Raw genomic sequence first — 14,644 nt, forward strand, 5'->3', positions numbered from 1 at the left:
TATTTCCTCCACTTCGCTACGAGTTTGATTCCCAAGTATGTCATCCCTTTTGATATCCATTTATAGCTGAAATTTGTCAGTGAATTTGAATTGCATAATCCAGATATAGGCATAGCTTCCAACTTTGTCCAGTTAATTTTGTATCCAGATAGTTTGGAGTAAGATTGTATTGTGATCATCAGGTGCGGTATCGAATTTAATGGGTCTTTTATCAGCATCAAAATATCGTCCGCATATAATAATAATTTGTGCTCTTTCCCTCCTCCTTCCACCCCCCTAATAGCTGCATTTGCTCTGATGGCAATAGCCAGTGGTTCCAGTACAATATTAAAAAGTAATGGCGACAGAGCACAGCCCTGTCGAGTAGCTCTGGTGAGGTAAGCAACAAGTATGAACCTGAAAAACAGCATAATAGGTCCTCTTTAATTAACTGAAATTCCCATCAGCCACAGAGCTGAAATACAGGAAAGCAAATGTTTTGGATTTTGTTTTACTGCTTTGAATTTGCGTATTAGTTTTTTTTCAGGTCAAGTTACACAGCTGTGAATTATCATTACATACAGTGTATCTGCTGCCACCTTCTGGCCTAAAGAGGGTTTGTACGTTTGTTATGTCTATACTGGTAGTTCAGAAACTTTTAAAACCAAGGCATCCCATTTTATATCATCCCCTCTCACACAACAGACACATACATGCAAATGTTTAACGCTGACATTAACACCATGGATAGAGTTTAAAAAACTCTTAAAAACCTTTAAAAAAGCCTTAAAAACACAAGCAAGGTTGATGCAGAGTATGCGTCATACATGAACTTGCATAAAGTGGAATCTTCAGCAGTTTTAAGTGATGTTGCCGTGTGGATTTGCAGATACATATTCACCTAAAGTAAACAATCAATAAAAAATAAGTATGCTAAATAGCTGTATTTGCTTGGTCATCTTAAACAGTGGCAAGATGTATCATCATTTCTTTGAGTTCTATTTACAATGGAAAATCTTTCCACAGTCAATATTTCTGAGAGTTGTACACCAGAAAAGTCTCCTGCTGGAGAAAAAAGATGAGCAAATTCTGTCTAAGAAACCTGTATTAAAGCCATTGATCATGTCTGATTTTTCAGGTGACAAAGTTTAACATGGTCTCCATAATTATATAACTCAAAGCCTGGGTAGAGAGGCTCTGTGAAGGTGGTCTGGACTCTGTGAATGAGAACTTCTGAGTCAGCGATGTTGTAAAAGGACAGAGTCTCTTCCTCATGGTCTAGGTATACTCCTATCCTCCACGACGGAGGTGCTTTTATGTCAGTATGTTCATTATTGTGCCAGAAAAAAAACCCAGAGTCAGAACAGTCCAAGCTCCAGGAGAGCTGATTCATTCCAAAGCGACTGTCATTGCTCCCACCTTTCCTGCTGACACCTTTATACGACACCGCTACGCAGACCTGCTGCCCTCTCCACTCCAGCTCCCAGTAACAACGTCCATCCAGGCCCTGGCTGCACAGCACCTCCTCCCAGTGGTCAAATCTCTCTGGGTGGTCGGGGACTGATGGAGAGTGCTCGATGTAAGTGGCTTCAGTGCAGTCTGCAGAGATGCTGAGGTCAGGGTGGGCGGTGTCTGGATCCAGAGTGAGATCTTTCCAGTCTGGAACAACAAGTAGAATAAAGACAAGTACAAGTACCTCAAAATTGTACTTTAGTCCAGTACTTGTGTAAATGTAGGCTGCTTAGGTACTTTCCACCACTGGATTTTAGTCCACTGTACAGAAAGGCTAAGATATAAAGCCTTTATGTGATAGATGAGCAGTGAAATATGCATCCACAGATTTAAGATAGACAAACTTTATTTATCCCTAAAGGAAAATTGTTGTGCAGCTGTTGCTGAACAAAGTAGGAAAGAGTGGAAGTATAGTGCAAATACAGAATATAACATATTAATAAGCTGAAATAAACTATAACAATATAAAATACACGAGACATAAAAAAACTCACGCTTGTGGAAATCATCCATTGTTGCTGCCTCTTCTTTTGACAGCAAGGAAAAGTTATCAGTTTCCTGTACAGAGAGAAATGACAGCCGTCTAGCCAATGAGAGCGGCGACTTCACATTTTTGACCAATGAGAGTGAGAGTCACCTTAAGTCCCGCCCTCCGCTAAGCTAGCTAAAAGTCAAAACTGTCAAGTCAATCTGTGTGGAGCTGGAGGTGGGTCATTTAGCTCGAGCTCATTGAAACTCTTTCTGTTGTATATTGCAACGTAAATTAGGAGTCATTACATACCTGCCTGGCTACACTGCTTATTCTGTGTTTGTAGCCGTCACTGTTTGTTTTCTTTATACGAGTTCATTCGCGTAAAAGCTAACTAGCATAGAGAGCTAATTCAGCTAACCTCACAACGCTCTCAGCGTTATTAACAGATTTACCTGCTGCTCAGGTAGTTTCTCCAGCCAGTAGCTCATGGTTTTATAGGTAGGTTAAATTCTAATTTTAATGTGAACGAAACTTAAGTGTCGCTTTTTCCCAACAGGAACTTAAACTGTAACTATCCGGGAATATAAGGTTAATAACTCCTCATCCACAATCAACATGAGTGATGCTTGGCAGGAGTGTATGGATCACTGTGTGGAGGTCACCAAAAAGGCTGGCAAGGTGAGAAAATACTGCTCTTATGGTCTGGAGATCATTGTATTTTATATGGTACGGCATTGGTTAACTTTTGTATCCACTTTTGTGTGCATCACAGCAATAGTAACTTGCAGGTACATGATACAGTAATTAAAGTCAGTCTAATGATGTCAGTAGTCATGTCAAAGGAGTTATTTACAGCATGGACCTAAAGGGCATTCATTAAGAGGAGTTTGACTGTTTGTAACACTTGTTTTCCTCATGAAATATAATTTGCACATGGGTTTTGAATGTCTGGAATGAAGGCAGGTTTGCCTTTGTACAAAAATGCAGTTTTTTCAAGGTCAAATGTGACTCAAACACTGAAGAAATTCATTTTGTTAATCACGTCAGAGAGCTGTTAGAAACAGGAGAAAGCATGTCACAGAGGCAGACAGGAACTTTATCAAAATGGTTTTAAAGATGAGAAGGTACAAATGAACCTTCTTTTGTATTTCCAGCTAGGTCCACCTAGTTAACATCTAAAAATTAAATGACTGACTTTGTGATACAACATTAGAAACAGGACATAAAGATGAGTGATAGACAGATCTAATAGACTGAAGAAGACCTTTTTTCAGTTCCATCTGTGCTTGCTCTTTTGATAGTAGGATTGCCATGTCACAGTAAAGAGCAGTCCACAGCAGCAGCTTTTTTAAAGCCTTCATAGAGCAGTTCAAATATGTTGCTCATCTGTCTCCTGGAAAAGACATATTATGTTTCTGTCAACACATCATGATGATTTTTATGTTATCCGCAAGGTGAAGTGTAATCTCTAATGGCAGCCATTCAAGTCAAACAAATCTCCTGTTTTGTATATCAAGGTTACTTAAACCTTTTTATTAAACGTTTGCACAATAATTTTACATGAGGTCAGGCATCCAGAAAAAGTTGTCCATAATAAAAACTACACACATTTAACAAGACAGCAAGGTGGCTTAACTTAGAGACATGAAAACTCTGATAACATCTCGCTGCTAACGTTAGCGTCATATGCTGTACGCTGTGAGCATTATTACAGAATTATGTCACTGCCAGAAAGATGGTCTTTTCATAAATCTGGGATGTCTATGCAGCATGAAGATGCTAATACTTGTGAAATTGGTGCCACATGACCAGAGAAAAGGGGCAGTGGCAATCCCTTTTGCTCAAGAGGTAGGAAATGTAGAATTATTGGACCAATAAACACTCTCGCTGGTGGGTGACATAATAAGCTTATATAATAAGCAATATAAGCTTGTCTGTTTTGACACAGGTAACTATATGGCAGCCAGCTGGTGACAAATCTCCAAAACAGAAACAGTTAGCTAAAATATGTTTCAGAAGAGATTTGAGGAGAGAAGTAGCAAAGAAGATGGAACTGTGATGTTTTCTACCTACGGTTTGTACAAAATGGGCATGATTTCAGAAGAAAGTTACAGTAACCTGTAATAAAAATATGTGAAAGAGTAGTAAAAGCAATAGGTCAACAGGTGTCAGCAAATCCACTTTGATGTCTGCTTGAAAATGTCCTTGACTCTGAAGTGGTTCAGTCACTTAAAATTTTGACAAGGAAAGCCATCATGGTGAAGTGGGTCAGTTATGAACGTCCTTCTGTTTCTATGTGTAAATCTCAGATCTCTGAGGTTGTGACTTATTGTATCGATGGAAGGACTCACCTTTTGCTGTGTAAATGGAACAAACCATTGGAATCTCTAGGACTTATTACAATCTGAACTTAAATGGATAATATTTTTTTGATTATTATTATGTAAGTACAGTGCCTCTATAAATGTCTTGTTTGTCAATCTAACACCCAAAGATATTCATTGTAATATGATAAACCTGAGAAAATCAGGAAATCTCCATATTTGAGAGTCTGAAAGCAGAATTTTTGTATATTTTTGCTTTAAAAAAATTACTTTAATTATTAATTAATTATTATAATAGTTGCTAAAAACTCTTTCATCGCTTGACTAATCGATCAGTGGACTAATTATTGAAGCTCAAACAAAAACAAAAACAAAAAAAAAACAGTAAAGACTCTGGATCTTACACCTTATCCTCTCTGACCCATCACTGCCACCAGTACGTAACCATAACACATAACATGTTAGGCTTAATTACAGCAGCAGATGTAGTCAGTCATCCAAAAAATCCCCTCGCTGAGTTTGTCATTGTGTCTCTGCCAGATGATCCGCGAGGCGCTCCAGAAGGACATCGCCGTCATGCAGAAGAGCTCGCCAGTTGACCTGGTGACCGAGACGGACCAGAAAGTGGAACAGCTCATTATATCCACCATCAAGGAAAAGTACCCCACTCACAGGTATTTGATTGGAGACACATGAGAGGTGCTTTATGAGCTACTTGAAAGCACTGAAGGACATGTGACAGTGTATTTTTATGCAGTCTCTCCAAGTTTGACCCTTATTTTCATATTAGTTTAATTGTTAATTGCTTCTTTGTATTTAATGCTGCGCTTAACTCACTTCACTTTGCTTATTTTGTTTGTGATAGTGACAGTAGTTTTCTATACTTTGTGTTATGAAGCAGGTTCACACTCGTGCTCCTGTCATTAATATTGGCTGAATTTGGAAAAACTGATGTCATGAGCCACAAAAAACAGACAAAAATAAATGTTTAGACTCCAAAAATGTTAATATTATATTCATTTGGATTAAAAAAAATTGTAAATTCAGTTAACTGTAAGTATGAAGGTATTAAAGCTGTTGCAAAGCCTTCTCTACACTACCTGAAATACATTCTGGTGGGGAAAAACCAAACCCTGTATTTGTTTGTTCATGACTAAATATAATCAGATTTAAAGTCCCCCTTCACTCAAAATGTCTGACCTTGACTATACTGATTTGTATCAATGCAAAGTTTGTCACTAGCGAGGTGTTTCCACATCATGTATGTCACTAATACGAAGCCATGTGTAACATGGGAAACACATATATGAGCTAACATTAGCATAGTGGAAGTTTTGACAGCAAACACAGTTGCGTGTGCAGTTTCGGATGAAAACAGGACCCTGTAGCTTCCTTTCACTATCTACCAAAAACTCTGTCGTAGTAGTTATTATTTTATGTCTCACCACATGACCGCTGTGTCAGCCAGTTAGCCTCAAGCTAACAAGCTAGACAACAAAATAAACAAATAAAAGATGCTAACTACACTTGCCATTCTGATACGCCTGCTAGTCGCCAATTTTGGCGCACAACGCTTAAGGCTGCAGCCAACTCAGAATTCTGTCAGTCGAATCAGGTGTGGTTGTTCTTCTAAATAGGGTTTAGGAGATTGAATGGAGCTTGACAGTGATGTACATGTAATATAGTAAACAAGCCAAGTTAGCCCTCCAAGCTAATGCATGCTAACTTAGACAATGATAGGACAAAAGTGTGCAACATTTTCTGCCAACACAAGATATCAAACAAAAGCCAGAGACTGTATCGTATTAGGTTGCTGTGAGCTGTAAATTCACCACTTCTAAGCAGAAGGCTGAGGACAACACTATCTTAAAGCCTGTCTTTCTCTGGTTCATTGCCTCCATTTCAGTCAGACTCACTCTGGGTGATGGGGTCTGCCTGTATCGGAGAGCATCGTGAAAGGGAGGAGTGCTCACTCTGCAGCTATATCGGGGGACTGAAACATCTACAGAAGTTTACAGGTTTATTTTGTGGCTGAATATAATTTGTAGCTTCTTAAAATATGAATGGGATGGTGAGGATAGTGATAGTGAGATACTGGCTACAGTTGCATTTGTAGTAGTGATGAAAAGGGCAAAAAACAGAAACAAAATGAGCATCAGATGGACTGTATTCAAAATAAATATGCCACAATAATATACGTAAGCAGTATCAATTAGTTAGTCAATGAGAATGTGTGTGTTTTGACTTGATGAGTGGACGTCACTACTTTACTGAGTAGCTGAGGTAACAGTCGTATGACACATTAATAAATGTTTATTTTCTGTTTTCTGTCTGAAGCTTCATAGGTGAGGAGTCAGTCGCAGCAGGTGCTCCCAGCATGCTAACCGACAATCCCACTTGGATCATCGACCCGATTGATGGTACCACCAACTTTGTTCACAGGTGCTGCGTGCGCTTTAATACTGTATGAAGCCATTGAGAAGCCTGATCCAGCACTGGATTTGTTTTGTCTTTGTCGCTCCTTATCTATTTTTATCTTTTAATTAGCTTCTCTCCTGGGTTGTCCTCTCTATCAGGGATAATTAGACGACGTAGATGAAACTGAACTGATAATAGAAATTGATTCCTCTGAGCTTAAACCTAAGGGGAGTTCATTAAAGGAATGTTTTTATATCGTAAATGTCTTGTGCAGGTTCCCATTCGTGTCTGTATCAATCGGCTTCACCGTGAAGAAAGAGGTAGGCTTTATTGTTTAAGAACCACATGTTTTCTGACACTGTAACATCTTAATTATAAGAAACATTAAGATAATAATTGCCCCGATAACCCGGTGAATTTCTGATGAGTAGTGCTGTAGATTGCTCTTTTCACACAGCTGGTCTATTGTTAGCCCTCCTCACACTCCACCTTCATGACCACTGTTTTCTGTGCTGCTTCTTGGTGTCAGATAGAGTTTGGGATTGTCTACAGCTGCATCGAGGACAAAATGTACACAGCACGGAAAGGGAAGGGTGCATTCTGCAACGGAGAGCCCATCAAAGTGTCTGGACAAGAAGGTAAATATTGATCATCACATATGGCTTCAGTGTTGCAGTTTTCAACAAATCCACCAGGTGGAAGCAACATCACAGCAGATTCTCTGCTTGTAACAGCTCAACACAGAAACCTAAAACCTCAGACACAGCAGCTGTACGTTACTGCCTGTGATTCTGTGTTTTCACAGGAGTAAACAGGCTGTTATCTATTTAATGTATTTTGACTTTGTGTTTTCATCCAAGATATTAGCCAGTCTCTGGTGCTGACAGAAATGGGCTTCAAGAAGGATCCTGAGCAGTTCAAAACAATGCTGGCCAACATCAGGACCATCCTCACCATACCTGTACATGGGTAAATATACACTTGTACACCAGTTGTAATCCTTAACCATTTCACTCCTGTTTGATTTGGTGACCCCCATGATTAGTGTCTTAGCAGACACTCCTTGCACAGCTACTTAATCGGGAATACAACAGAAAAGCAACCTGAATATCTGTTGTTTAGATAAAGAGGTCAGTCAGAAATACTCGCAGCTGCAATATGATTTTATGTCGCACACAATGTAAGTAGTTTTCCTTTAAGTTGAGGTTAAAGGTGTGTGGCCTGTGGCTTTCAGCTCTCTGAGGCTGCTCCTTCTTCTTCCATTATTCCCTTTTTAAAAAAAAAATTACAAATTATCCACTACTGAAAAGTGCTGACACTTTTCTTGATGAGTGACTGTGGTCGGCGATACCCTCGGTGACCGATCCATTGTGTTTCCTATGACGGCTTCACAATAAATGTTTCACCAGGTGAACATGCTTTTAATATGAAGCAGCAGTAGGATTTTTTTATTTTCTATTTTTGGGTTGCATTTGCAGTAACGTTACACAGCTCTCATGCAGCTGCAGGGTGTGAGTAGTAAACAGTGAGGCTGATATCAGTGAGGTGAAAGTATAGATAGTAACGCTGGTGTTTTTCCCTTGTGTGTGAAGGCAGTTTGAATCCAGTGTTGGAATGGCGAACCCCCCGCTAACAGTGATAATTACTATGTTGAGGGCTGCAGTGGTAGCCTAATGATTAAGGTGCATACCACATGACCTTTCGCCTGTCCTTTTGCTGTGCCATGTATAAGAAACAATAGTATTTCTTTTAATACAAGTACTAAAACTAGAGAGCTTATGGCTGAATGTAAACACCTTGTACCATTAAAAATGGCAGCCATAAACACTTCATCATTAATGGCATTTGATTCCATGTAAATCGTAAGGATTATAAATCTCAACATCCACAAACACACTAGGCTTGGGCAGTGTCTATTTTTCATACCTTCGTGACATATCAATAGAGTACACAACACATGGCAGTGTTTGTTTAAGAAGAAAATGTAGAAGCTAAGCTGTTGGTGGCAGAAGTGGTGAATTTGCAGTGCTCGCTTTCCTTTTTTTAGTATAATAAACTCACAAAATGTCAAGAAAGGAGCTATTCTTGCACCTGTTATTAAATTATTATGCAGAAAAATACAACGCTACACCTTCTGAATTCAAGTGTTTCTATTTCACCAAACAAAGATTAGCCTATTTATCTTGTTAACTCATCGGAGAGCGCACTTCATTTAAACTCGACAGAAACAAAATAAAACTCACCAAAACTATCTTGGTTTAATTTTTCACTGTTCTAACAATCACAGCTCTGGTTTGGTCGAAATAAACCCTTAATTCACTGAGTTAGACGTGAAAATATGCTGTTTTCTCCTGCTGTTGCTGGCTGTTTTTAGTAGTCCTGTAATGTTATCCCCACCACTCGCAGTCACTATCTGTCTCTGCTCAGCTGTCTGTTCCACCAGTAGACTGACCTCTGGTGGCACAGGCTGTGCACTACAATACATTGCCTCAGTGCTGCATCTATGTATCAGTTTAATAGAAAGAGGAGTGTTTGTATTTTTGACGGTATTGAAAATCACAGCATTGGAATTCCTACATACCCTGGCATGACGTAACACCGTGATACCGCCCAAGCCTAAAACACACACTAAATATATACTTAACTCTGTCGAGGTTAACAGTGTGTCCCATGCAGTCAAATACAGAGCAGACATCCCATTTCCATCCGCAGTATCCGCTCCCCGGGCAGTGCAGCTGTCAACATGTGTCTGGTGGCGTGTGGATCAGCTGATGCTTACTACCACATGGGCATCCACTGCTGGGACATGGCTGGAGGAGCAGCGATTGTTACCGAAGCTGGAGGAGTTATCATGGACATCTCAGGTGAGTCACTGAAGACTTGAACTCTTTTTCTAAACTTTTTCAGAGGCTGCTGAGTCACTGGGTGAAATGAAGGAAACGCACAGCAGGGTGATTGACTCATGGAGAAGCTGCAGGATTGCTGACGGAGATTTCAAGAATAGGCTGCTGTTTTTTCAACAGAAACAGAAGTTATTAATGTTGATGTGCTTTTTTTTGTTTCTAATTCTCCTCATTAGTTTTTATCCCTTGTTCTACGCAGAAATTCTTGTAAAAACACAGTCAGAGGTGGAGAGCAGGGCATCTAGTGGTTGTGTTTTTGAAACAGGAAGCAGCAGAGCTTGAGAAAGTTGGTGTTAGATTTGGGCAACACTGCCACTAACACAACAGGTGAGCTTCAGGATGCTGTTTCTCAAGTCAAATTTGCACAGTTAACAATGACAGTGCTAATGAAAATAAGCAGATTCTTAAATTCTTCTAACATGCTTCATTTTTAATATATGTAAGAAGTAATGAGTGGAGTAGTGCGGCTATACAGTGGAGAAAACTTGGGTCATAAGTCTGACCAGCTCTCCTGCTTTAAATCTGATCCCGCAGAGTGGTGAATTTTAAAATGAGTGGTATCATGATCTTGGAAATTCATCGCCCACGCCTTTACCCTCTGATTTATAACTGCTCTCCCCCTTGTGACGAGCCTAGTACTTAACAATTGTTCCTCCAAACACAAGCTTCTAAAAATGAATGTATTGTGCTTGTTTTATCGATTGGGTGGTGCAATAAGCCAGATCTATGGAGGATAACATTTCCACTGGCACATAGTTTGTGCTCAACTGTTGCCACAATGAATAGTATTGTTTTATTCTGTCTTTGACACGTAATGAATGCAGTTGTGTTACTTGAGAGTGTAGGAACTCTTTGACTTAAATTACATATTTGCTCTTACATTACCTGGTCAGGCAGTGACATTGTCAGTAAGGTGAAACGACCTTCCAAATGCCACATCGTCATTACCTTTGCTGTGATTAGGCCTGTCACAATAATTTTGTTATCGACTTACTTGGGTCAGCAAAAATTGATCAAGGTCATGTCCAATGTATCGTATGATAATGCTCTTGTGTTTACATGCAGAATAACAGGTAGGATTTGGCAGTATATTGCCTGTTTAGGAAAGATTCCTAATAGACCTGAAACAATTCGATCAATCGATAACTCGCTAAAGCGATTAGTTTATTGACAAAAAATTATTCGGCAACTATATTGATGATGTAATAAGCGTTTTAGCCATTTTTAAGCAAAAAGAAAAAAGATTTGGTAGTTTTGTTATGTGAAAATTTGATGCTTTGTTGCACATGACAATAAACTAGAGAGATTTGGATTTTTGGACTGTTGGTTAAGTAAAACACACCATTTGAAGATGTCAGCTTGGGCTCTGGGAGTTGTTCCAGGCATTTTTCACTATATTCTGACATTTTATGGACAAAACGATTAATCAAGGGGTATTATAGGGTATTATAATTAGGGTAGGGTATTATAATTATTTGATACACATTCCTATTCCAATGTCTGAATATTCTTAAGAATTAAAAGTTCATTGCTCTTTGCCATTATCATGCTGTAGTATTATCATTATATCAGTGGTATTAAGTGGCCTTAAATTGACAATATCTTAATCCCAATTATTTCTGGGACACTTGTATCGTCTACCAAAAGTAGTTATCGTGACAGGGATAGCTGTGTTTTAACAATAGGAATTCCTATGGATGTTTCAGATTTAAGTGTGCTTACTGTACAATGACATTTTGAGCAAACTAGAAAAACCCAAATCAATCAGTGCAATTCTTAAAAAAATGTTACAGTTTCAGGAAATAAGAGAGGTCGTAACAAATCTCGTCTAGTCAGCAATATGATTCAACGAGGGACTCCGATTCTAAAGAAATGTGGATCCAACGCTGATAAATGAAAGTTCAGCTTACCTCAGCAATACTCACTTTTCTCTTTCATCCAGGTGGACCGTTTGATCTGATGTCACGGAGGCTGATCATCGCCAGCAGCAAAGCCATAGCAGAGCGCATCGCCAAGGAGATAACAGAGTTTCACGTCGGCAGGGACGACGCAGATGGCCAGTAAATTCTCTATCATCTCATCACCAACTTTACAGTTATTTAATCACCGACTGTTTTGTATTAACAAGTTACGATTCCGTCTTTGCCTTAAGAACCAAACGATAAAGTTACCTCTAAAGAACAATCTGAAGTTTGTCAGCACTTGAGACTTTTAGCCCTCTCTCTGCTTTCTTTATAAGTCACTGTTGTATTTCTGCACTTAGTCATTCACAGATTTAGACTTTTTATTCTGTTGTAACTTGGAAAGAAATGATGTGATTGTGTTGACAGAATTATACCTGTGTGTCCAAATTCACACTAGTTTTACTGTATTGTTGTTTAACAATTAGCCAGTTTTTATTTGGATTTTTGTTTCTATTTATTTGTGTGGACAGTGCAGTCAGAACATGATCACTGACAAAGTACCTCCTTACAGCACCATTGGAATATTTTTAGGAGAAATGTGTTCAGGTTTTGATTAATAATATTGTTATTCCACAAAGGATTTCATCTTAGGGTATTGTATTTATTAAAGATGCATTTGTTTACTTGGTAAGAAAGTTAGTTTCAGTGCCATTACATTACTATTTCCTCTGAATTTTCTGTCACATATATCATGTTACAATTTTGCATGTTCATAGTAAACGTGGCCAAAGTTTCAAATAATTAGGTAAATGTATGTAAAAGTAATCCCTGTGAGCAGAAACCTCAGGCTTCAACCTTTTCTGAATATTTGGTTTCCAGTGATTTTTCTAGTTTGGCTACAAGATAACGCCAGCTCATGACTTTTTATGGTCATCTGCTTCAGGCTCGCTACTGCAAGTGTTTACATTACAGACACTGCTACAAGTAGCTACATGCTAACGTCAGGGAAACATATAATCTTGGTTGCTGATTTTGTTCGTTTTTCCCAGATTTTAGATCGTACTCCTGTTGGAACATGTCCGGTTGCTAATATTTTGGTTTAAAAGCTTTTATTGGTAATTTTTAATGGGAGAACGTGCTGCTATTCATAATCATTCCCAAACTACAAGTAAGCTGCTACATGAAGCTACATGCTAACATCAGGGAAACATGAAATCTTGGTTGATATTGATGTTATTTTTTCACCCGTTTTGGATCTTAAGCGGGATTTATATTTGTGTGGCAGACCCTATGCCATAGCCTACGCACATGGCCTACACTAGTCGGCGACTGAGATTTCATGTTAAGTGCTGTAAAGTTTAGTTGATTGAAAACACACCCAAAACACATTAAATAAGGCTTAATAGAGACAGTTTCAAACACAAGTACACAATTTGGCTTCACAGTAACTCGCAGCATTCACAGACAAAGCACTTGTCTTTATCTGGACACATTTCCTCCACCAATACAACATGTTAATGTTATTAACACAGGCCTATGGCATTTTACATTATATAAATTAGCCTAGCAGCTAGCAGACTTTCCCTCTTCTCATATGAAACCAGGGACAATAGCAACATTTAACAAAGGTAAAGTTACAAAATTCGGCTCCATTACAACTCACAAGGTTCACCGACAAAACAACTGTCTTATACTAAACACTCGTTCCAAACAAATATAACATGCTAACATTATTAGCACAAGCCTAAGGCATTTTATATTGTATAAATTAGCCTAGCGCTGAGCAGAGATTTTTTTCTGCCTGTATGAACCCAGGATAAATCCCTAAGTATACATCACATGCAAGACTTCAAATTATATTTTTGTGGAGGCTCTATTGTCTTCACAATTGATTGTTTCTTAATTGTGATAAAAGCTTCCTTTCTACTGAGGGAAATGGTTTTAGCTTACAAAAATAGACAGAAGGTCTGCGTCGCCACAAGATGTAGTTACATTTCTGAGGAGGTGCATGTCAGGCTACGGCGTAGGCTCTGCGCCAACGTAGAGTCTATGTTATAGGTATTGCGTCGATTCAACACATAAGTATATATTCCGCCTTCTTCCTACTGGAACATGTACGACAGCTTTTATTGGTAATTTTTCACTGTAGAAAATGTGGCTTTAATCTGTTGCAATCATTCCCTGGCTGCTGTTATGAAATAGAGATGTTGATATACGGAACACCTGGAAATGCTGACCTATCAGAGCAGACTGGGCTTTTTTGGGAGGGGGATTTAAAGAGATGGGCCCCAAAAGGGACATTTAAAACAGAGAGTGAATGCAGGTGCTCCAGCACAGACAGTATGGGAAACAAAATCCTTTCTGACCATTAAAGCCTGTAAACATGTTCTAATAGAAATACAAGCATGAGCCTGAAAATGAGCATAATAGGTCCCCTTAAATACAAGAATATGGACACCAAACAGTGTTTACGGATACCTACTGTACTGTATAACTGTGTCTTTATCAAGTCTGAAATAAAATAATGGAGTTCTTGAAAATGTGCTTAAATGTTTTTAAATGGGTGGTCTGTAAGGATGTAATAACAAGGAATAAAGAGCCCTATAAATAACTGCTCACGCCCAGCTTCTTTCTGACACACCACAGATGGATAAAATTACGTCATTAGAGCCCTGCAGAGACAGGTGTCAGCATGCATACTCGTGTTGGCTATACTCTAAACTGAAGACAGTCTAAGGCAGCAGAAGTAAAATCCTGAGTGTGAACATTTTTGTAGAAACATGCTGAATTTCTTTGACTAAATATGGACATCTCAGTGTCGTGACTCGTTCCCACTGAAATTTGTAAATAAACCATCCAAATACCCAAGACAAGAAAAAAACATTATGCAATAAAATCTGCCAAGGCTGCTCCCATGCTCTCTTCTCTTTGAGAAAACAAAAGCTGCCACACCACCCTCTATCTCCAGAAATCTGATATTATCTGGAACTACATTGGAGATTGGAAAACCCTTTGTATTCAATCTCCAGCAAGGCTCCTAAACACCTTCCTGACAGTGTCCTGAATCAGCCGTGTGTTCAAAACATAAATGTCCTTTCTTGCTCTGACCTAGAAAAATGATAAACTCTCTTT

At 38.8% G+C, this 14,644-nt stretch overlaps 2 protein-coding genes across 3 annotated transcripts; one reads left to right on the forward strand and one right to left on the reverse strand.

The window, feature by feature from the left end:
* Nucleotides 1–765: 765 nt before the first annotated feature.
* On the reverse strand, nucleotides 766–2,046 carry LOC125882286 (tripartite motif-containing protein 16-like protein). Its single transcript, XM_049566077.1, has 2 exons — nucleotides 1,986–2,046; nucleotides 766–1,638 (listed from the first exon to the last, which is right to left on the reverse strand). The coding sequence occupies exons 1-2, from the start codon at nucleotides 2,002–2,004 to the stop codon at nucleotides 1,100–1,102; spliced, it is 558 nt and encodes a 185-aa protein (XP_049422034.1). The 5' UTR covers nucleotides 2,005–2,046; the 3' UTR covers nucleotides 766–1,099.
* A 95-nt stretch (nucleotides 2,047–2,141) lies between these two features.
* On the forward strand, nucleotides 2,142–14,123 carry LOC125882283 (inositol monophosphatase 1-like). 2 transcript variants are annotated; one of them, XM_049566072.1, is made up of 9 exons: nucleotides 2,142–2,197; nucleotides 2,520–2,641; nucleotides 4,828–4,961; nucleotides 6,625–6,729; nucleotides 6,980–7,025; nucleotides 7,235–7,343; nucleotides 7,566–7,674; nucleotides 9,418–9,569; nucleotides 11,551–14,123. In XM_049566072.1, exons 2-9 carry the CDS (start codon nucleotides 2,579–2,581, stop codon nucleotides 11,670–11,672), a joined length of 840 nt encoding a protein of 279 aa, XP_049422029.1. In that variant the 5' UTR covers nucleotides 2,142–2,197; nucleotides 2,520–2,578; the 3' UTR covers nucleotides 11,673–14,123. The 2 variants fall into 2 exon arrangements, with proteins under 2 accessions (XP_049422029.1, XP_049422030.1); XM_049566073.1 differs by lacking the exon at nucleotides 2,142–2,197 and adding an exon at nucleotides 2,304–2,426.
* Nucleotides 14,124–14,644: the final 521 nt, after the last annotated feature.

Source organism: Epinephelus fuscoguttatus, linkage group LG21, assembly GCF_011397635.1.
Source record: "Epinephelus fuscoguttatus linkage group LG21, E.fuscoguttatus.final_Chr_v1".
In the NCBI taxonomy this organism is placed as follows: Eukaryota; Metazoa; Chordata; class Actinopteri; order Perciformes; family Serranidae; genus Epinephelus; species Epinephelus fuscoguttatus.

Coding starts and splice junctions, on each gene's coding strand:
- LOC125882283 (XM_049566072.1), top strand. CDS start 2,579: ATGAGTGATGCTTGGCAGGAGTGTATGGATCACTGTGTGGAGGTCACC. Junction 2,642..4,827: donor TCACCAAAAAGGCTGGCAAG/GTGAGAAAATAC, acceptor TGTCTCTGCCAG/ATGATCCGCGAGGCGCTCCA. Junction 7,026..7,234: donor GCTTCACCGTGAAGAAAGAG/GTAGGCTTTATT, acceptor TCTTGGTGTCAG/ATAGAGTTTGGGATTGTCTA.